The sequence below is a fragment of the Tamandua tetradactyla genome, chromosome 2 (genome assembly GCF_023851605.1).
Source record: "Tamandua tetradactyla isolate mTamTet1 chromosome 2, mTamTet1.pri, whole genome shotgun sequence".
Classification (NCBI taxonomy): Eukaryota; Metazoa; Chordata; class Mammalia; order Pilosa; family Myrmecophagidae; genus Tamandua; species Tamandua tetradactyla.
The window spans coordinates 56,261,855-56,284,814 of record NC_135328.1 but is presented as its reverse complement, the minus strand read 5'-3'; the positions used below and the strand labels follow the sequence as shown (position 1 = coordinate 56,284,814).

Sequence of the window (22,960 nt, the reverse complement as noted above, 5' to 3'; positions counted from 1 at the left end):
AGAGTTCTAGAATCAGCCATTCTTGGATCCATTTCTCTCTCCGTGTTGGCACAGAACACTTCTAGGAGAATGTTTCCCAAAATTCACAGTGGTTAGGCAGGATTTCAGAAAGGTCAAATTATATAAAAAAGCAGAGAGAAAGGTATAAAAAAAAACAACCCACTAACTCATCAGCAACTTCAACAATTATATCATATGGATAACCATGTTTCATTAGTATCCTGTCCCACATCCACATATTTTGAATTATATTTTTATATATTTCCTGTACATTATACAATTTAATTCAGGTGATTACGTTTCCATTTTGCCTTAATTTCCCACGAGTACATACTATTTTCATATTTAGAACAAAGTCATTTTCACATTGGGAAACAAAATTTAAAAGATGGGATCAATACTGTGCCTTTGCTTTTACACAAATGCACTAGAAACTATCCTGGTCATTTGCTTCAATACCCTGTTTTCTGAGACACCTTCAAAATCCAAGACAACGTGAAGCAGGAAAGCTCCTGGTGGCTCACTTCAGAGATAAGCAGCACAAAGGAGATAGACAACCCGCCTGGTTTGGCATTGTAGGAAAGGGCCCACAAGTCTGTCTCCACTGGCTCCCTGCCCTCTGCAGCATCTCTGGCTTTGGACATCTTCATGCAGTTACCAGGATTCTAAGGTGTGTGGAGAACTGCAGCGTAATGAAGGGAGCTGACCACAAAGTCAGTGGGACCACCCTGAAGGGCTCACCTGATGAGTAGGAGGGGTTGAACTGCCTCAAGGAGGAAGGACCTGGCCAGGCCAGCATCCCTGCCTCTCCTCTGCCCACCTGGCTTGTGGACCCAGGGATGGTCCAGCAAGGCAGCAGCCAGGCCTCACCCTTCCCTGTTCTTGTGTACCCAGTTAGGCCAACAGAACAGGAAAATCGATAGCAGCCCTGGGAGAAAACGCAGGTTCTTTCTACATGCTAGAAAACCCATAAACCACATGGAGAGGAAAAAGGGCCCACAAGGCCAAGGGCAGCCAGGCTCTCTTCCCTCATTTCCACCCCAAAGCCTTGGGAATGGCTGCCAGCTGACCCCTACGGGGCAAAGAAGTGCCTCACTCTGCCACCCAGTGCTGGAAGCTGGCAATGCAGAGGGGTGCTCTATTTTCTTTGATAAATATTTGTCTGTTTCTGACAACAAGAATAATTTGCTTGTGTATGTGTTTATGTGGGAGTGTGGGGGAGGGCAGGCCGAATCAAAACATTTCCAAAATATGTCGCTTTAAAAAAATGTATATTACCCCCTTGCATGTGGGATAGTATATACATAGAAAATTGCCTATATCATTCAATGTGCAAATGTATAGTTCCATGAGCAAAAGCAGGGAGCTGATCATGACATGATTTTCCTATTTTTTTTTTTTTTGCATGGGCAGGCACCAGGAATTGAATCTGGGTCTCCAGCATGACGGGTGAAAACTCTGCCTGTTGAGCCACCGTGGCCCACTCTGACTGATTATTTGTAATTATACATTTCTATAATGTCTTGATTTCTTCCAATAAGCACAATACACTCTTGTGATCAGAAAAAAAAAAAGAGAAAGAGGAATGCTACAGATTAAACAAACCTGAGAGACATCAATCAAAAGCAAATGTGGAGCAGAGCGACAGTGGCTCAGTGGCAGGATTCTCACCTGCCATCTGCCATGCTGGAGACCCAGGTTCACTTCCTGGTGCCTGCCCATGCAAGGAAAAAAAGCAAATGTGGCCCTTGTTTGACTCCTGAGTCATTTCTGAGGCAACTGAGGAAAACTCAACAAGTACTGGGTACTGGATGTTATTAAAAAACATTGTTAGTTTTGTTCAGTATGTTAATAGTATTACATTTATGTTAAAAAATAAAAAATCTTGGGTGGGCAATGGTGAGATCTGGGTTCAACTCCCGGAGCCCACCCATGCCAAAGTAAATAATAAAAATAAATAAATAAATAAAAATCTTTCCCTGTTATACAAACATATTAGCATATTGATTAGTGAAGTCCTGTGATGCTGTGGGTATGGAATCAAGGGAAAGATGAAACAAAAACAGTACAGCAGAATATTGCTAATTATTGAAGCTGGTGATGGATACATGGGGGTTCATTAAACAATTCTATTTTGTGTATGCTTGAAACTTTCCATAATACATTGTTTTTAAGGCATAGATCAAAAAACCTTGTCCTTAGGGTAAACCTAAGCCCTTTCCCAGGGGCTAGAAGACTCCCACTCCTACCATGCTCCCCCTGCCTACTCTGCTGCCAGGGCACCAGCCTTTCTACTGTTTCTGAATGTGCTGACACATGCCCGCCTCAACGCGTTTGCACACGATAATCCCTGGCCTGGAAGATTCTTCCTCAGATCCTTACCCGCCTGATTGTGTTATCACTCAGGCCTCAGTTTCAGATATCGGTGCCTCAGAGGACCTCCCTGACACCATTAACTCCCAGTCACACTCGCTGTCCCACAGCATTCATTTAGACACAAAGCACTGATCTGTTTACCTGTGTGCTGTCCATCTCCCCAGCCCCCGGAAGGGAGCTTTGTCTGCTGCACTGTCCACCGGCACGGGGCTCAGGGCAGTGCCCTGGGCCATGAAGCATTAACTGGAGGCAATATTTAATGAGAGAAAGTTCCCATCCTTCTTCCCTCCAGAGAGAATTGTTTTGAGCCTAATCTTTCAGATTTCTGTAGACATCTATTATCACAATACAATTTATCGGTATACCACATAATTTGTTTTAAAACCCATCTTATTAATAGAACAAGGAGTCCTGAACATGTCCCAAGTCAGTACCTAGAGCTGATTTCCTTAAAGGCTGCATGGTGGTTCTGGACACAGATGGACCATATTTATTAACGGACTCATCATCCATTTAGTTTATCAAACTCTGCCAGGTACATTGCTCTAAGTGCTTTAAAAATCGTAAGTCATTTGATCCTCATAACAATGCTTGGAAGTAGGTACCATTATTATCCTTTCTACAGGTGGGGAACAGTGGCACAGCGACATCAAGCAGCTTACTTGAGATCATATATTCACAAGTGGTGATGCCAGGACTTGAATGCAAGCAACTGAGCACCAAAGACTGGGCACCTCACCACCACAGCAAGTTTATCCATTTCCTGCTGCTGCCGACAATTGATAAATGTTCTCAAAAATATATCTATGAGCACTTTTGTGAGAATCGCTGTGAGATAAATCCCTAGAAGTGTGACTGCTTGTTCAACAAGGAAGAACTTTTGAAATGCTAATAGATATTATATTGCCAAAGTGTTCTCCAAAATGTCAGTCTCATTCTGGAATCCATTTCAGTAGGATGTCTGTCTTATACCTCAAGATAAGTGCTTTCTGGGATGGGTCCTCAAGTTCAAAGGCAACATTCCCAATTCACTCTCTGGGGTGTGGGGAAAGGTCTAAGCAAAGCCACCAAGGTGGGGCAAAAGGACCTGAGTTTCAGATGCTTCTATTCCAGCCACCCTGCTTCTGGAGGCACTGTGCAAACACTGCAGGGGAGGCTGGGGGCGCTGGGGCCATGGGCTTTGTGCAAAGCTGACAGTCCCTGGCCAGCCAGAATGGACATGCTCTCCAGCTACCCAAATCAGCAGGCAATGTAACTTGCCATATTTTTGGAAGCTAAAACATGCTACAGAAAAATTCTTCAACAAAATTTGTTATGGATCATTTTTCAAAATTTCTTTCTCCTTTCATTTAGCTGTTTTTACTAATCTTGCTGCTCTTTCACTCAGTCCACAAATACTGCTTGAGTAACTCTTCCATGCCAGGATCTGTTCTAGGTTTAGGATTATGGCAGAGAACAAAACCAGCCAAATCTCTCCCTTTAAGGAGAATATATTATAACTTGGGAAATTTTCTACTTTTGTCTTTTTTAATATAATTTGAGAAAAGCAAATAAAAATAAAGACTGTGGCACTGAGCAATGAGCAATGCCTGTAGTCAGACCCGGATTTGAGTACTAGCATGTCTGACTTGGGTGTTTTACTTAATCTGGATCTCAGTTTCCTCAGTTGTAAAATGAGGTTGATATAAACACTGTGGGATCTCTATAAGGATTGGAATAGAATGCACGTACCATGTTTCTCCCACAGGAATACTAACTGGTTGCAGAGGTGGTAGATGTTATTAATATCAAGTCCGGAATTTTCAAACTTTTTAAAAATCTTTTCCCAAGACTTTTATACAAGAGGAATCCTATTCCTTATGTCAATGTGGGGCTGGTAGCCAATGCAAAACCAACATTTGAAAATGTCCAGGCCTGCTTTTCCAACAACCCCTAGGATCTCTAATTATTTCACAGTCTAAATGTGAAAAAAAAGAAAGGTAAACACCGGCCTATGGCCTCGTTAGGCATGAGTACTTTGAGGTACATTGGGGGTGGGGAGATGAGTTATGGCTACAGGTCCATTCTACACTTTTCACAACACTTAGTGTAGTAGAAACCCACCACTTATTCAAGAGATACCAAGAACCTGTTCTCAAAAAGCGTATGTTCTAGAGGGGACAGGTCAAACACAAGTACACAACAAACAAGTAAGATTTGTTTAGAAAGTGACAGCCACTTTGAGGGAAATATCACTAGGAGACTGGCCTGAACCTCTACCTGTATGGAGGCAAAAGAGGAAAGGGCCAAAGGCTGGCTTTAACTGAGGCTAGGGTTTTGTATGTGTGTGTGTGACAGAGGGGGAGGAGGCTGAGGAATTGTAAAGATGCCAGGTAATCTCTGCCAAGAGGGGCAGACGAGGTGGGAAAGTGCCAGGGTCCAAGGACACATGTTGTGGGATCACTTGCCATGGGACCCCCAGGATAGGAGAGGGGTCCGAGTGGGGCATTCAAGTGACATTTCTTAGGTAGTGTCATTACAGTAAGGTCCAGAGAATGGCTGGTCAGCAGTGACCAGGGGATTACACCAAAGAGGCCATTTCTCAGTAAGAAGTCTCAAGTCCCACAGCCAAGTTCTCTGCACTTTAAGGGCCTGGGAATGAAACCAAACTAGTTATCACATGGGCCACCAATTGCTGAAGGTTTTTCTCTCTACTTAGTCCTCTGCTAAGAACTTCAAATGCTTTATTTTATTTAATCCTAACACCTCTATTGGGTAGATAGTAGTGTTAACCCATTTTAAAGACAGGGAAACTGAGAGTCAAGACAGGCTAAGTGTGGTATGCAGGAAGCCTCCCATCTTGTAAGCAGTAGAGTCAAGCCTCAGACTCAGGCCCTCCAACTCCAGTGCCCTTGCTCTGAACCCCAACACAGCAATGTGCAGTAGGAGGGCCATACCGGTGCTGTGTCTCTGGTCGGTAGAAGTAGTCCACTGGGTTATCCAGCCGGGAGAAGATCGGCGGGGGGATGTAGAGAGGCAGCTCCTGGTTGAAGAACTCCTTCTTCTCGGGCTTGAGCATGACTACTTTATCATACATTGATGTGTGCCTGCCGCCTGCTTCCGTGTGCACAGCCAAGTACTGGAAGTCAGACATTCCTGGATAAAGAAGCAGGCAGACGGTGGGTGCCATGACCAGGGAAAGCCACATCTTACAGAGATACATCCAGGAACTGACAACTGCCACACACCAATCCCCACATCTCTTTAGGAGGGTGCTGAGTGTGTGGTGTAGCTGATTCTGCCAGGGCAATCGATGGTGGCAGAAAGGCTTCTGCAAACTTGGCTTAATACCCCTTCAAGAAACTTTGATAAATATCATCTTGGGGTTGCTATATGACAGGTGAGCATGAAGTCTAGATCAGTGCTTCTCATAATATAACATGCATTTTCATTACTTCAAAAAAAAATGGAATGTGCATGCATGTGAGACAGACTCTGAGAAACTGCATGTCTAACATATGTCCAGCCCAGCCCTTAATGGGCATCTTCTCACTGAATCTTCACAAGGACCAAATGAACTCCCAGTATACACACATACAAGGAGATTAGGACATAGGGAAGCTGTATTACCTATTCAAAGACACTGACAGAGCTCAGGTACGCACAACTCCAAAGTCTCTGCTCCTTCCTGTACCATCCTATATCTCTCACTACATACCCCCACCCCCACCCCTTTACTGACTCCTCATTAGGGCTCCTTGTAGGTTGCAAACTCAACTGACAACCCCATGGAAGACATCCAGTCTGCTAAGAGTTTCAAGGAGGATGAAGTCCTAAGGAATAGAGGTGATCTTGGAAGACCTCAAAGAGGAGGCAAGACCAGCAGCAGTCAAGACTGAGAGAAGGTATCCAAGAAACTGGAATTGAAAACTAGAGGCCTGCCAACCAGTTTTACTAGGCCCTTCACAATGGTTTTACTACAAATATGGAGATGTCTGACAGAACTCTAGATTTCTAGCTTCTCTGAAGAACTAAGAAGATGGGGCAGTAATTTTCCCAGAGTCTCCCAGGGAACTGAAGGCTGGAAGGAGGGAAAGACTTCCTCCTGGATGAAGTCTGGGCTTTGCAATTCCATATAGCCCTTGCCCCTTATCCCCTGGGCATATCCCACTTGTGGAGATGAGTTGCCAAACTTCTGTAGGCAATTGGGACGGCAAGCCCTGAAGTAAACTAAAGCGGCAAGAGTGGACTGTACAGTTACCCTGAAATTTGTAAATGGTGGAGATGATACCAAGACTCTCCATCTCAAATGTGACCTCAGAGCAGGCCTCAGCCCCTGGTACCCCTCTCCGTTGCTTCGTCTTCCTCCTGATCCGGAGCAGCAGGCTGCTGGTACTGAAACGATTGGCGCACACAGGATGGCAGTAGGGGTCCTTGGGCCGGAAGTACAGCTCCAGCCTCTTGGTGGGGTCTGTGTAGATCTGTAATGAGAGGTGGAAGAAGAATGGAGTGAAGTAGTAACCAGATAGACAGCCTCATAGGAAGCTGCTCGTCTCTCAGCAAAAGCCTAATAATGAGACAGGTGACTCAGGAAGGACCAGAAGGCTCATGTTGTATTATGAATTCTTACTTCCCCAAGGACTCAATTTTCAAACCCAAGTATCTTAGTTTATTTAGTGGAGAAAATGAGGACAAATAAACTTTTCCTTCTAAGAGGTTGCAAGGTTAGATATAACAACCAACAAATAAGTAGAAGTCACCATTTAGCAAGTGCCTATTCAACGTGTGGGCATTATGGGACTCTTCTGGCAATGTTTCAAGAGTTTACCCCGGAATCAACTGAAGTTTGGGGGGTGAATGACTTATCCAAGGCTACCTACTCTAGGAAATACCCACCCCAAAAGGTCTTGGTATTCAGTCTCATATACAAATATTTCTAGGTCCAAAGAAGATTAAATCAATCACTAACAATTATTCTGGCTTTGACTAGCTGTTACCTATCCTTTCTAAGCCTGGGTTCCTTCCCCTTAAAACAGAGATAAGAACAGACCTACCTCATGGAATAGTTATAATGATTCAATGAAAATGTGTAAAGTACTTAGCTTGGTGCCTAACTCAACACTTGACACCTGTCACCTACATTCTGAATGAACAAATGTCTGTTCTATAACAGGTAAGAGGGACTCAGCATCGGATGTGTGTGTGTGAATGCACCAAGAATGTGCACTGTGACCAGGATCATCTACTGGCTAGTCTTCTGGCTCTCCACTCCCGAGAGCAGGGCCTAGCCCTTAGTAAGTACTCGGGAACTAACTACTGAATGAAAGAAGGTTAAAAAAGAGCTCCAATCCCCAGGAATCCCTTCCTCATGAAACACATCTCTGGGTCCTACTGGGTGGGAATAATCCCAGACATGGGCCTAGCATAGAGAAGGTACTCAAGGAACAGAATGGAATGAATGAATGACCAGGCTCCCTTCCCAAAGGACTCACACTGAAGCTGGGTACAGATATCCTTGGGGTTAAGGAGAGTATGGTCTTATGGCTCAATCGCACATTTGATAAATATTTATGTATAGATGTCAGCACAGGAGAGTACAAAAGAGACAAGATCCCTGCGCTCATGGTGTTCACAGTCATAGGGCCAAGCGCCAAGACAGACAATAAATATATTAGAACACGATTTTAGATTGGAATCAGCAGAATGAACAGGCAGATGTTAACTGCTAGAGGCCACTTAAGTTAGGGTGGTCAGGGAAGGCCTCTCTAAAAACACACGGTTCAAGATTTGGTACATATAAAAGCACTTAAACGGAGCCTAACACGATGTAAGAGCTCATCCGAGCTTCCCTACTTGCTTGAACAAGTCTCTTCAATTTCCTTGCAAAACACAGATAATGTAGATAATGGACAGTTTCTACTTGGTAGGGTTCTAATGCGGATCAAATGTCAATAAAGTATCTAGAACCATAGCTAACGCAGAATAAGATGTCAGCTAACACTACTCTTTGTGTGTGTGTGTGTTTTTTTTACATGGGCAGACACCGGGAATCGAACCCGGGTCCTCAGGCATGGCAGGCAAGCATTCTTACCTGCTGAGCCACCGTGGCCCTCCCACAACTCTAATTACATACATAACACTTCGTCACCCTTTCAGGTAGGTCACTGTCCTTAAATGCCCCGGTGCCTCAGCTTTCTACACTATAAAATGAGACTAAAGCTGTCCAGCTCATTCTGCGGAGCTGCAGTTGAGCTGCTCCTGGCAGGATGCCGACGGTGCGGTTCGTATCTGGGAATGAGATGGCAAAGATATCCCCCTTGGGTTTTCCCCACTGTCCTTATACCACTGCTCCCCGGGAAACACGGCGCATTCCCGGTGGTCTCCCAAAGCAAAGCCCCGACCCACTGGCCGATCAGAGCCCGCCTACTGATCGGTTGCCAGGGAAACTACCCCGGGTGGCCCCTCCCCTCCAGCCATAATTCCTTGACCCCGTCCCTCCTGCATTGTTCCCGAGACTCCCAGCTCCTTACCCGGGAGACGCCTTCCTCGCCGCCCAAAGTCGTCAGCATCTTGGACACATCGCGCACCACGCCCGGGTACTCCACGCACACCATGCGCCGCTCCTGCCGCAGCTCCACTGGGACAGCAACCCCGGACCCCGCCTTCGCCGCCATCCTGCCAGTCTGGCCCGGCCCGCCGCGGCCAGTTCCTCAGCGGTTCCTCTCCGAGGTCTCGCCTCAGTGGTTCCGCGAAGGAATCGTTCCGGGCTCCCTCAACGCTCGCATCTGTCTAGATCTCCCGGGTTCCGCCACTCCCGAAGATCTCCAGGCAGCAGACGCCCGAGGAGAGCCTTTCTGGCTTTGGGAGAAACAACCGTTGCGTACTCAACTTTTTGTTTAAAATATAGATGGTTAGCCCGAGGGGCGGGGCAGGGCCTGACTCTCCCCACCTGTGAAGAGCCGGTAGGAGTGTAAATCACCAGCCAGCCGACGACCTTAGCCAATGAGAACGCCACATCCGAGCATATATTTTAGGCAGCATGTATTTTAGGCAATGAAAAGTCAGGACGGAGCCAGGTTCCCCGCTCACTCCATAGACTTTAGCCAATAGAGAGCCTAGAACAGCTCGGGGGCGGGTCCAGGAAGACTTCCGGTCCGCCCCCTTGCGTCAGGAGGGACCCAGAGACTAATTGATTTCCCGATACCCAAGCTCGTGTAGGGGGTTGCTCTGGCCTCGGGTCTCGCTTCACCTCCTGTCAGTCACCGCAGGGCGAGGCGTAGAGGTCGGGCCAAGTTTGTTCAGGAAGTGGCGGGAATTGGGTGTTAAGTTCCTGTCCCCGCAGCGCTCAGAATATCCCGAAGTGCCATTTATCTGGGACCTTGAGGCAGAATGCGGACTTTCACGGTTCATTATTAGGTAACTAATTATTAAGCGCCTACTGTGCGCTGGGCCCTATGCAGAACCCTAACAAGGAAGTAAGTAGCTGGGTTGAAGGGGCCGAGGGAATGGGTGGTACGAAGGCCCGAAAGCGCGAAACAGGTGGAGCATAGCCAGTCTAGGAAGAGACAGAAGACAAAAAACTGTAGGGAGCAAAGTGGGGGAAGAGGAGGGCTTTTTCTAAGTGCCATGGAGAGCCCTTTTAAGGATTTTAGACAGGGAGTGTCATGATTTGTGTATTGAAAAGCTCAGCCTGGTTGTGTGGAGAATGGATTGGAGAGGGCAAAAGAGGACCCGGATAAACTAACTAGGAGACTGCCTAATCCCAGTGAAAGGTGCTGCCCAGGCGAGAATAGTGGCAGTGGGAATGAAAGAAGGGACTGGGTTTGAGGTCATCAGGAGGAAAGGAACAATTGGGTATGGGTACCGCAATATTCTGAAATGATATTTGAATAAAAATACTACTACTTTGTTCTAGGTGGATTTAATAAAAATGTTTACCACCAGCTCTCCCTCCCCCACCCGCAAGGCGCAGCGGTAAGACCGCAATCCTCTCCTAGCAACACCCTTCTCCACAAGTGGCGCGGGGGAGAGAGACGATACCCACCGCCCTACACATCGTTTCCCCCTGCCCCCACTGAGCAGGGAGTACGGATATGGCTCCCCGCGCGTCTCAGGTGACCAGACAGCCTCCCTTTTCCTCAGCAGGGTGAGGGGCATCTATAGCCCGCTAACGTGGGAGTGGGAAACAGGGACATCCCCCCTTCCCGCACCCCCTCCCGCCGCCATCACCTCCGGAATGAGAGCGAGCCCTTCTCCCAGCTGGGCGAGGGCCTACCAACCCCTCAGTGGGGTGGACGGCGTGCCGGGGGCCTAGTTGAAGCAACAGGCGACCCCATCCCCCTCTCAGCAGAGGAATGCCGAGCCCCTAGTCCCTCCCGCTCTTCACCTCCGAAAAACGGGCCGAAGCCTGGGCGAGCGTCTGTACCTCACTCCACCCCCTGCGCCATTTTATCGCCCGACCTCTCCCACCCAGAGGCAGCCTGGCCACCGCCAGGTTGGGGTGGGGGGAGCAAACGGTGATTGGCAGGAGACTGCCTCGCCTCTGGGTGGGTTCTGCCTCGCCCGCGCCAGGCGCAGGCTCCGCAACCCCGCCCCCCCCGTACCGCCTACCCTGCCTTATGACTCCACCCCTTCCAGTCTCATCGAGCTGCTCGACTCTCTATTGTTCCTGACTCTTTCCGGGCCGCCTCCGGGTAGAGAAGTGCCCAGGTCAAACAAGCCGAGCGACGAGCTCAGCTAATGCAACCCGGCTGAACCCGCGTGACCGTTCTCCCCACGCGGTGGCGGCGGCGGCGGCGGCAGCGGCGAGTCTAAAGGGTACTGGTCTGGACACGCGAGACAGTGACACCGGAGCAATGGGGGATGCTCCGAGCCCTGAGGAGAAGCTGCACCTTATCACGCGCAATCTGCAGGAGGTTCTAGGAGAAGAGAAGCTGAAGGAGACACTGAAGGAGCGGGAACTTAAAGTTTACTGGGGAACGGCAACCACAGGCAAGCCACATTTGGCTTACTTTGTGCCGATATCTAAGATCGCAGACTTCCTGAAGGCAGATTGTGAGGTAACAATTCTGTTTGCGGATCTTCACGCGTATCTGGATAATATGAAAGCCCCGTGGGAACTTCTAGAACTCAGAACCAGCTACTATGAGAATGTGATCAAGGCAATGCTGGAGAGCATTGGTGTGCCTTTGGAGAAGCTTAAGTTTGTCAAAGGCACTGATTACCAGTTTAGCAAAGAGTACAGCTAGATGTGTACAGACTGTCCTCCCTGGTCACCCAGCATGACGCCAAGAAAGCTGGAGCGGAGGTGGTAAAGCAGGTGGAACACCCACTGCTGAGCGGCCTGCTCTACCCTGGGCTTCAGGCCTTGGATGAAGAATATTTGAAAGTAGATGCCCAATTTGGAGGTGTTGATCAGAGAAAAATTTTCACATTTGCAGAAAAGTACCTCCCTGCACTGGGCTACTCCAAAAGGGTCCATCTGATGAATCCTATGGTCCCAGGATTAACTGGCAGCAAAATGAGCTCTTCAGAAGAGGAGTCCAAGATTGATCTTCTTGATCGGAAGGAGGATGTGAGGAAGAAACTGAAGAAGGCCTTCTGTGAGCCAGGGAATGTGGAAAACAATGGGGTTCTGTCCTTCATCAAACATGTCCTCTTTCCCCTCAAGTCTGAGTTTGTGATCCTTCGAGATGAGAAATGGGGAGGAAACAAAACCTACACTGCTTACTCTGACCTGGAAAAGGATTTTGCTGATGAGATTGTACACCCTGGAGACCTAAAGAATTCTGTTGAATTCGCCCTGAACAAGTTGCTGGATCCCATCAGGGAAAAGTTTAACACCCCTGCACTGAAGAAACTAGCCAACGCTGCCTATCCAGATCCTTCAAAGCAGAAGCCAATGGCCAAAGGCCCTACCAAGAATTCAGAACCAGACGAAGTCATCCCATCCCGGCTGGATATCCGTGTGGGGAAAGTCATCAGTGTGGAGAAGCACCCAGATGCAGACAGCCTGTATGTGGAGAAGATTGATGTGGGGGAAGCAGAGCCACGGACTGTGGTGACCGGCCTGGTGCAGTTTGTGCCCAGGGAGGAGCTGCAGGATAGACTGGTGGTGCTGTTGTGCAATCTGAAACCCCAGAAGATGAGAGGAGTCGAGTCCCAAGGCATGCTTCTGTGTGCTTCTACAGAAGGGGTAAGCCACAAGGTGGAACCTCTGGACCTCCTGCCGGCTCTGCTCCTGGAGAACGAGTGTTTGTGAAGGGCTATGAGAAGGGCCATCCAGACGAAGAGCTCAAGCCCAAGAAGAAAATCTTTGAGAAGTTGCAGGCTGATTTTAAAATTTCTGAGGACTGCATTGCACAGTGGAGGCAAACCAACTTCATGACCAAGCTGGGGTCCATCTCCTGTAAATCGCTGAAAGGGGGGAGCATTAGCTAGCCAGCCTGACATCTTCCTCCTTCCTCCATCACCCTGACTCATCTACTGTCTCTTTAGTCTGTCTGTCCATCACCCATGTACCCATGTCCCAGGACACTGAAGCAGCAGGTCTGGAACTCCTTATTAGGTGTAGCGCTCTGTAAGAACCAGCTCACCCACCCCACAATCTGGGATCATCAGTCTGGCTGCCAAGAGAGGCTGACCTCCCAGGTGGTAATGAGGGTGGGAAGCAGCGGCTGACTTGAGAAATCTGGTTTCAATATATAACTCACAGAGACGACGATGCCACAGTCCTTCTAATTGGAAAAATACTGGTTTCCAAGTTTTCCTGGATTTATCCCAGCAGTTCTGCCTCTGGTTGGGGCCTAGGTCCTGGGGCCTGAACTGGGCTAATTATAACTTCTTTCCAACAGGAAATTGAGGGATTTCAAAAGGAAGAGAAAGGGGAAAGAGAATATCATGGCCTACCACCAACTGTTTGGCACCTTTCCCTTATGCCTGCCAACCCTGGGGGGTTGGTACTAGGGAGCCCCTGGTACTAGGGGGCAGGGCCTGCTCCAGGGCTCCTGGAATTTCCCTTGATCTGCTAGAGTGGGACACTCCCTAAACCAGCTGTGTGTTGATAGCATCAAGGGTGGGTAGGGTGGGGTGAATGGCACACAGCCGTGGCTCTTTCTCCAGAGAAGGTGTGGGGACATCTCCGTAAGGCCTTTCAAAATCAAAATCATTACCATCACTTATGAACTGAAATAAAATGTCTGAACAAGGTGTCTGACTGGGGCCTGTGAGCTGGACCGTCTTGGGCGAGAAGAACACAGGTGTGAAGCAGAAGCAGATGCTGGGAACCTCGCTGAGCCTGAGGCTGCTTGGATCTTGGACTTTTAACCCTGTAAATGGGAGGGAGGGGGAGTGGGAAATAAGGGAGGATGAGACACCTTGACTTTGGGTTTAATGCTTGCAGCAGGCAAAACAACTTCCCTTCAGTGTGAGCCCAAACTACATTCCTGTTCTTCCCCGTCAAGAAGCAGCAGCCACAATTCAGTTTTAATCATTTAATGAACACCTTTAAATGAAAAAAAAAAAAAAATGTTTACCACCAGATACATTTTAAGAAGAAAAAAAGTCTAACTTGAATGTGAGAAATATTTCACTAGATTGTAATTTGAAAACTCAGCCAGATGCCCCAGAATTTAGAACGGCCACCTCCAAGCGTGCATTTAGTTATAACTGCAAATGATGAATGAGCTAGAAAAATGACAAATTTCAACAAGAGTTGCATAAGAGCATTTGGTAGTGCCTGACCTACCTTCACCAGTGAGGACTGCACATTCTGCCACTACAGAGGAATTCTGTGCAGTGAGGCCAAGATAATTCTCCAGAATTTTCATGCCTTGAGATGAAATTTGTTTTCAAACATCTTATGGCCTTTTGCTCTAATTCTGTGCTCACCAAGCAACCTTCTGATGATTTGTTTAGTTTTCCAGATAGGTGAATCTGGATAACATATATTTTGTTTCTGCCTGCAGTTGTTAATTAATAAATTGGTGTCTTTACATCAGATCTGCGTGAGTTAGGTACACATGAGTCAATGATGAAGGTTCTGTAACCTCTAGGTAGGGTTGACAGATAAAATATGGGATGTTAAGTTAAATTTAAATTTCATGCAATATTTGGGACATACTTATGCTAAAAAAAATTATTTGTCCAAAATTTAAACTAGGTATCCTGTTTTGCTTTGTTTTTGCTAAATCCGGCACCCTGATCTCTGGGTATTGAAGGAATTGAGTTTCTGAACAGCAAAACTGATTCCAAACCAACTGATTCCCCACCCCCTCCCCCCCAACCCACCCCATGACCTTCTTCCTGGGCGTTCAGTTCCTCTTCCTCATTGATCTTTTCTCTGCAGCATTTGTATTCTAATTCCTTTAAAAATTCCAGTTTCCTTCACCTCAGAAAGCTTCGACAGTCTTCATGTGGAGGCTGGGTCTCATTCTTCAGACCCATGCTGGATGGACTCCATGCTCCTGACTTCCACATAAGTGCTGGTGGCTCCAGCCCAGGCCTCTGTTCTCAGCTGCTTCCAGGACATGGCCACTTGATGTCCCCCAGGTCCTTCCAACAAGGTCCCTCCCCCTTCAGTGGGCCATTCCTCTTTCATCAAGTGGTTGACCTTCCACACACCTCATGCTCGGAAAGAAACGGAACTGGCCCGTGTGTCTCTCTCTTCCTCAGCTCCCACATCCAGTCAGCCGACAAGTCCTGTCCACGCCACCGTCCATCCTGCCTCCTTCATATCTTTCATGCCCACTCTTCCCCGCCCCAGACACTGTTTTAAGTTAGATCACCTGTGCTGGTTTGAGGCTGTCATGTACCCCAGGAAAACCATGTCCTTCCTAATCCAATTTGAGGGACCAGATCTATTGTTGAGGGTGGGACCTTTTGATCAGGTTGTTTCCACGGAGATGTGATCCACCCAGTTGTGCATAGGACCTTTTCCTTAAACTGCTTACTGAAGTCTTTGGAAAAAGCTTCAGAGCTGACACAGAGATGTTTGTATGTGCAGAAAGAAAATGCCTCCAGGGAAGCTGTTCGAAATCAGAAGCCAAAGGACCAAAAGATACCAGCCACATGCCTTCCCAGCTGACAGAGGTATTCTGGATGCTATCAGCCTTTCTTTTTTTTTTTTTAATTTTTTTATCATTTTTATTTATTTATTTATTTTTTATTAACGGAAAGAAAGAAAAAAAAAAGAAATTAACACAACATTTAGAAATACCGTTCTACATATGCACTCAGTAATTCTTAACATCATCACATAGATGCATGATCATCATTTCTTAGTACATTTGCATCAGTTTAGAGGAACTAGCAACACATCAGAAAAAGATATAAAATGTTAATATAAAGAAAAGAAATAAAAGTAGTAATAATAGTAAAAAACAAACAAAAAAAACCCTATAGCTCAGATGCAGCTTCATTCAGTGTTTTAACATGATTACTTTACAATTAGGTATTATTGTGCTGTCCATTTTTGAGTTTTTGTATCTAGTCCTGTTGCACAGTCTGTATCCCTTCCGCTCCAATTACCCATTATCTTACCCTGTTTCTAACTCCTGCTGGACTCTGTTACCAATGACATATTTCAAGTTTATTCTCGAATGTCCGTTCACATCAGTGAGACCATACAGTATTTGTCTTTTAGTTTTTGGCTGGACTCACTCAGCATAATGTTCTCTAGGTCCATCCATGTTATTACATGCTTCATAAGTTTATCTTGTCTTAAAGCTGCATAATATTCCATCGTATGTATATACCACAGTTTGTTTATCCACTCGTCTGTTGATGGACATTTTGGCTGTTTCCATCTCTTTGCAATTGTAAATAACGCTGCTATAAACATTGGTGTGCAAATGTCCGTTTGTGTCTTTGCCCTTAAGTCCTTTGAGTAGATACCCAGCAATGGTATTGCTGGGTCGTATGGCAATTCTATATTCAGCTTTTTGAGGAACCACCAAACTGCCTTCCACAGTGGTTGCACCATTTGACATTCCCACCAACAGTGGATAAGTGTGCCTCTTTCTCCGCATCCTCTCCAGCACTTGTCATTTTCTGTGTTGTTGATAATGGCCATTCTGGTGGGTGTGAGATGATATCTCATTGTGGTTTTCATTTGCATTTCTCTAATGGCCAGGGACATTGAGCATCTCTTCATGTGCCTCTTGGCCATCCGTATTTCCTCTTCTGGTAGGTGTCTGTTCAAGTCTTTTTCCCATTTTGTAATTGGGTTGGCTGTCTTTTTGTTGTTGAGTTGAACAATCTCTTTATATATTCTGGATACTAGACCTTTATCTGATATGTCATTTCCAAATATTATCTCCCATTGTGTAGGCTGTCTTTCTACTTTCTTGATGAAGTTCTTTGATGCACAAAAGTGTTTAATTTTGAGGAGCTCCCATTTCTTTCTTTCTTTCTTCAGTGCTCTTGCTTTAGGTTTAAGGTCCATAAAACCGCCTCCAATTGTAAGTTTCATAAGATATCTCCCTACATTTTCCTCTAACTGTTTTATGGTCTTAGACCTAATGTTTAGATCTTTGATCCATTTTGAGTTAACTTTTGTATAAGGTGTGAGATGCGGGTCTTCTTTCATTCTTTTACATATGGATATCCAGTTCTCTAGGCACCATTTATTGAAGAGACTGTTCTGTCCCAGGTGAGTTGGCTTGACTGCCTTATCAAAGATCAAATGTCCATAGATGAGAGGGTCTATATCTGAGCACTCTATTCGATTCCATTGGTCGATATATCTATCTTTATGCCAATACCATGCTGTTTTGACCACTGTGGCTTCATAATATGCCTTAAAGTCCGGCATCGCGAGACCTCCAGCTTCGTTTTTTTTCCTCAAGATGTTTTTAGCAATTCGGGGCACCCTGCCCTTCCAGATAAATTTGCTTATTGGTTTTTCTAATTCTGAAAAATAAGTTGTTGGGATTTTGATTGGTATTGCATTGAATCTGTAGATCAGTTTAGGTAGGATTGACATCTTAATTATATTTAGTCTTCCAATCCATGAACACGGTATGCCCTTCCATCTATTTAGGTCTTCTGTGATTTCTTTTAGCAGTTTTTTGTAGTTTTCTTTATACAGGTTGTCTCTTTAGTTAAATTTATTCCTAGGTATTTTATTCTTTTAGTTGCGATTGTAAATGGGATTCGTTTCTTGATTTCCCCCTCAGCTTGTTCATTACTAGTGTATAGAAAAGCTACAGATTTTTGAATGTTGATCTTGTAGCCTGCTACTTTGCTGTACTCATTTATTAGATCTAGTAGTTTTGTTGTGGATTTTTCCAGGTTTTCGACGTATAGTATCATATCGTCTGCAAACAGTGATAGTTTTACTTCTTCCTTTCCAATTTTGATGCCTTGTATTTCTTTTTCTTGTCTAATTGCTCTGGCTAGAACCTCCAACACAATGTTGAATAATAGTGGTGATAGTGGACATCCTTGTCTTGTTCCTGATCTTAGGGGGAAAGTTTTCAATTTTTCCCCATTGAGGATGATATTAGCTGTGGGTTTTTCATATATTCCCTCTATCATTTTAAGGAAGTTCCCTTGTATTCCTATCCTTTGAAGTGTTTTCAACAGGAAAGGATGTTGAATCTTGTCAAATGCCTTCTGTGCATCAATTGAGATGATCATGTGATTTTTCTGCTTTGATTTGTTGATGTGGTGTATTACATTAATTGATTTTCTTATGTTGAACCATCCTTGCATACCTGGGATGAATCCTACTTGGTCATGATGTATAATTCTTTTAATGTGTTGTTGGATACGATTTGCTAGAATTTTATTGAGGATTTTTGCATCTATATTTATTAGAGAGATTGGCCTGTAGTTTTCTTTTTTTGTAATATCTTTGCCTGGTTTTGGTATGAGGGTGATGTTGGCTTCATAGAATGAATTAGGTAGTTTTCCCACCACTTGGATTATTTGAAGAGTTTGAGGAGAGTTGGTACTAATTCTTTCTGGAATGTTTGATAGAATTCAGATGTGAAGCCGTCTGGTCCTGGGCTTTTCTTTTTAGGAAGCTTTTGAATGACTAATTCAATCTCTTTACTTGTGATTGGTTTATTGAGGTCATCTATTTCTTCTTGAGTCAAAGTTGGTTGTTCATGTCTTTCCAGGAACCCGTCCATTTCATCTAAATTGTTGTATTTATTAGCGTAAAGTTGTTCATAGTATCCTGTTATTACCTCCTTTATTTCTGTGAGGTCAGTAGTTATGTCTCCTCTTCCATTTCTGATCTTATTTATTTGCATCCTCTCTCTTCTTCTTTTTGTCAATCTTGCTAAGGGCCCATCAATCTTATTGATTTTCTCATAGAACCAACTTCTGGTCTTATTGATTTTCTCTATTGTTTTCATGTTTTCAATTTCATTTATTTCTGCTCTAATCTTTGTTATTTCTTTCCTTTTACTTGCTTTGGGATTAGTTTGCTGTTCTTTCTCCAGTTCTTCCAAGTGGACAGTTAATTCCTGCATTTTTGCCTTTTCTTCTTTTCTGATATAGGCATTTAGGGCAATAAATTTCCCTCTTAGCACTGCCTTTGCTGCGTCCCATAAGTTTTGATATGTTGTGTTTTCATTTTCATTCGCCTCTAGGTATTTACTAATTTCTCTTGCAATTTCTTCTTTGACCCACTTGTTGTTTAAGAGAGTGTTGTTTAGCCTCCATGTATTTGTGAATTTTCTGGCACTCCGCCTATTATCGATTTCCAACTTCATTTCTTTATGATCCGAGAAAGTGTTGTGTATGATTTCAATCTTTTTAAATTTGTTAAGACTTGCTTTGTGACCCAGCATATGGTCTATCTTTGAGAATGATCCATGAGCACTTGAGAAAAAGGTGTATCCTGCTGTTGTGGAATGTAATGTCCTATAAATGTCTGTTAAGTCTAGGTCATTTATAGTAATATTCAGATTCTCTATTTCTTTATTGATCCTCTGTCTAGATGTTCTGTCCATTGATGAGAGTGGTGAATTGAAGTCTCCAACTATTATGGTACATGAATCTATTTCCCTTTTCAGTGTTTGCAGTGTATTCCTCGCGTATTTTGGGGCATTCTGGTTCGGTGTGTAAATATTTATGATTGTTATGTCTTCTTGTTTAATTTTTCCTTTTATTAGTATATAGTGTCCTTCTTTGTCTCTTTTAACTGTTTTACATTTGAAGTCTAATTTGTTGGATATTAGTATAGCCACTCCTGCTCTTTTCTGGTTGTTATTTGCATGAAATATCTTTTCCCAACCTTTCACTTTCAACCTATGTTTATCTTTGGGTCTAAGATGTGTTTCCTGTAGACAGCATATAGAAGGATCCTGTTTTTTAATCCATTCTGCCAGTCTGTGTCTTTTGATTGGGGAATTCAGTCCATTAACATTTAGAGTTATTACTGTTTGGATAATATTTTCCTCTACCATTTTGCCTTTTGTATTATATATATCATATCTGACTTTCCTTCTTTCTACACTCTTCTCCATACCTCTCTCTTCTGTCTTTTTGTATCTGACTCTAGTGCTCCCTTTAGTATTTCTTGCAGAGCTGGTCTCTTGGTCACAAATTCTCAGTGACTTTTTGTCTGAGAATGTTTTAATTTCTCCCTCATTTTTGAAGGATAATTTTGCTGGATATAGGAGTCTTGGTTGGCAGTTTTTCTCTTTTAGTAACTTAAATATATCATCCCACTGTCTTCTAGCTTCCATGGTTTCTGCTGAGAAATCTACACATAGTCTTATTGGGTTTCCCTTGTATGTGATGGATTGCTTCTATCTCGCTGCTTTCAAGATCCTCTCTTTCTCTTTGACCTCTGACATTCTAACTAATAAGTGTCTTGGGGAACGCCTATTTGGGTCTAATCTCTTTGGGGTGCGCTGCACTTCTTGGATCTGTAATTTTAGGTCTTTCATAAGAGTTGGGAAATTTTCAGTGATAATTTCTTCCATTAGTTTTTCTCCTCATTTTCCCTTCTCTTCTCCTTCTGGGACACCCACAACACATATATTTGTGCGGTTCATATTGTCCTTGAGTTCCCTGATACCCTGTTCAAATTTTTCCATTCTTTTCAGGATTGTTTCTGTTTCTTTTTGGAATTCAGATGTTCCATCCTCCAAATCACTAATTCTATTCTGTCTCTTTAAATCTATCATTGTAGGTATCCATTGTTTTTTCCATCTTTTCTACTTTATCCTTCACTTCCATAAGCTCTGTGATTTGTTTTTTCAGTTTTTCTATTTCTTCTTTTTGATCAGCCCATGTTTTCTTCATGTCCTCCCTCAATTTATCGATTTCGTTTTTGAAAAGGTTTTCCATTTCTGTTCTTATATTCAGCATTAGTTGTTTCAGCTCCTGTATCTCATTTGAACTCTTGGTTTGTTCCTTTGACTGGGCCATATTTTCAATTTTTTGAGCGTGATCCGTTATCTTCTGCTGGCGTCTGGGCATTTAGTCAGATTTCCCTGGGTGTTGGACCCCACAGGTTGAAAGATTTTTCTGTGAAATCTCTGGGTTCTGTTTTTCTTATCCTGCCCAGTAGGTGGCGCTCGTGGCACACGTTTGTCTACAGGTTCCACCAGTAAAAGTTGCTGTGGGTCCTTTAACTCTGGAAAACTCTCGCCGTAGGGGAGGTTCGGCAGCCGAAGCGTCTTGGAAGGGTGCCAGGCGGCCCGGGGGTCCGAACGTGGGGAGGGTCGCTGGCCGCTGCAGCACGGGAGAGCGCCCGACCGAATTTCCTTGTCGGCCCGGGGCGCCAAGCGTGGCGGAAGGCGCCAGCTGTCGCAGCCCGGGAGACTGCACTGTTCCCAGCCGGATTGGGGAGTCACGTGTTTGGAAGGGACCCCCTGGTCACCGTTCTCCGCAGTCTGGGGATTTCCGACCCAACTCTCTCAGTTGGTCCGGGGGGCCTCGCGTGGTGGGGGCGCCAGCCGCCGTGGCCCAAGTGGACCGCCTGCCCAATTCTGCCAGCTGGCCTGGGATGGAGGAAGGGAGGGACTCCGGCCGCTTGTCGTCCTGCCCAGGAAAGCCCATGCCCCTCGGTGATCTCACCGGAGCTGGTTCTCCCAGACAGTCAGCCGTTCCAGGATGGGGTACGCCGTCCCTTTGATCTCCGTCGTGGCTCCGGGAGCTGCTCTGTATTGTCTCCACTCCCCCAGTAGCTGTTCTGGAGGAGGAAAGGTGAGGGTGGCAAGACTGTCGAGGCTGGTGCCGGAGGAGCCGGTGAAGGCGGAAGAGGGCACTGTGGTGGTTGGAGAGCCCCCGGAGCAGGAGGGGGAAGAGGGAAGAGGAGGGCGGGCGGGTCGGCTGCTGCGGGGCGTGGGCGCCGCGCGGCGGCCCGGTGGACAAAGAGCCTATCAGCCTTTCTTGAGTCAGGGTATCTTTCTCTAGATGTCTTAGTTTGAACATTTTGTGGCCTTAGAACTATAAACTTATAACTTAATAAATCCCCCCCCCCCCTTTTTAAACCATTTCTGGTATATCGTGTTCTGGCAGCATTAGCAAACTAAAACATTACCATTATCTCTCTCCTCAACTGCTCAACAGCTTCCATACTGGTGTCCCTGCTTCTAGATTTGTCTGCTCTACTTTGCCCTCCTTAGGGAAGCAAAATTGATCTTTGTAAAATGAACTCTCACTCTGTCCGTACATTCATGATATCCCCTCATTTCCCTCCCTTCCCTACCTTACCACCTGGCTGACCCCTCACCAGCCTTTTAGTCTCAGCTTAGACTTTACCTTGTCTGGGAAGCCCTCCCTGAGGCCATAAGACTAGTTTGGTGCCATCCTCTCCCTGTGGCACCCAAACTCACCCCATGATGGAGGCTGGAAAACTCTTCTGCTGTTTCTTTTACTGGCCTTTCTCCTTCACTGGAGTGGAGGTTACCTGAGGTCAGGGCCCATGTCTCCCTCCCCAGGTCTTGGCATGGGTCTGGTGCTCAAAAAATATTCACTAAACGAGTGAATGAGGCCACTTGACTCATCTAAGCCTTCAGTTCTATCCAGCTCTTTGGTTAGGGCATGGCCATGGGTTGAGTCAAAGCCTATCCTCTAGTTAATCCTCTAGTTCATCAGGTAGAGGAGTGTTCCCAAAGAATGCAGAGGCTGAGGAAGAGGGCTGCAGGAGGAAGAAAGGGCTGACCTCAGGGCGTCAGACCAAGCTTCTGGAGGACAGATCCCATGCCAGGGAGGTCAGAAGCTGGGGAAAGGATAGTGAGGCCAGACTGGGAGCAGAGAGAGGCCAAAAAAGCTCAGGAACCCACTGAAAAGAAATAGTTTGGGTTGGAATTTCCACCCAAACACCACAGCATTCAGAGCGAGCAATGACAATGCCTAAAATTTGTGCTTAGAGCTTGGAGATGCCTTTTCCTGCCTGGCTTCAGGTCATCCTTTCCCCACCATCATCCCCATGCGTGGTAGGCCTTTCACCCCCATTGGACAAAAGAGCTCAGCAGTCTCAGCAGCCTTCCCCACCTCCCGTGGACTGCAGGAGAGCAAGCCACTCCCACACAGGAAAGAGGCAGAGTGCCTGAAGGATGCTTGGGTGCTGGTCACTAGGATTGGCTGTCCAGAGCAAAAGTGGGGACACTTGGCATGAAGCATGGAAGAGGTGTAC

General features: G+C 45.6%; 1 protein-coding gene, 1 long non-coding RNA gene and 1 pseudogene across 13 annotated transcripts in view; 2 read left to right on the top strand and 1 right to left on the bottom strand.

Moving 5' to 3' along the window:
• The window catches only part of GTF3C5 (general transcription factor IIIC subunit 5), a 37,061-nt gene that overhangs the window by 14,086 nt on the left and 15 nt on the right, over positions 1–22,960 (bottom strand). For 3 of the 10 annotated variants that reach the window (XR_013170232.1, XM_077147505.1, XM_077147507.1), the window contains exons 1-4: positions 10,742–10,956; positions 8,886–9,213; positions 6,617–6,836; positions 5,313–5,511 (exon numbers count right to left, since the gene is read on the bottom strand). Coding sequence is in view for 9 of the 10 variants with exons in the window: in XM_077147505.1 (XP_077003620.1) it covers positions 5,313–5,511; positions 6,617–6,836; positions 8,886–9,029 (563 nt within the window). In the remaining variant the exon portion in view is untranslated. The other 7 variants (XM_077147498.1, XM_077147476.1, XM_077147487.1 and 4 more) reach the window with 7 other exon arrangements.
• Positions 8,622–22,960, top strand: part of LOC143673203 (uncharacterized) — a 43,854-nt gene continuing 29,515 nt past the window's right edge. The window contains exons 1-2 of one of the 3 annotated variants that reach the window (XR_013170251.1): positions 8,622–9,771; positions 15,359–15,444. This is a non-coding gene — a long non-coding RNA (uncharacterized LOC143673203). The remainder of the gene's footprint in view (positions 9,772–15,358; positions 15,445–22,960) is intronic. The other 2 variants (XR_013170247.1, XR_013170252.1) reach the window with 2 other exon arrangements.
• LOC143673123 (tyrosine--tRNA ligase, cytoplasmic pseudogene) lies at positions 11,069–13,563 on the top strand (annotated as a pseudogene).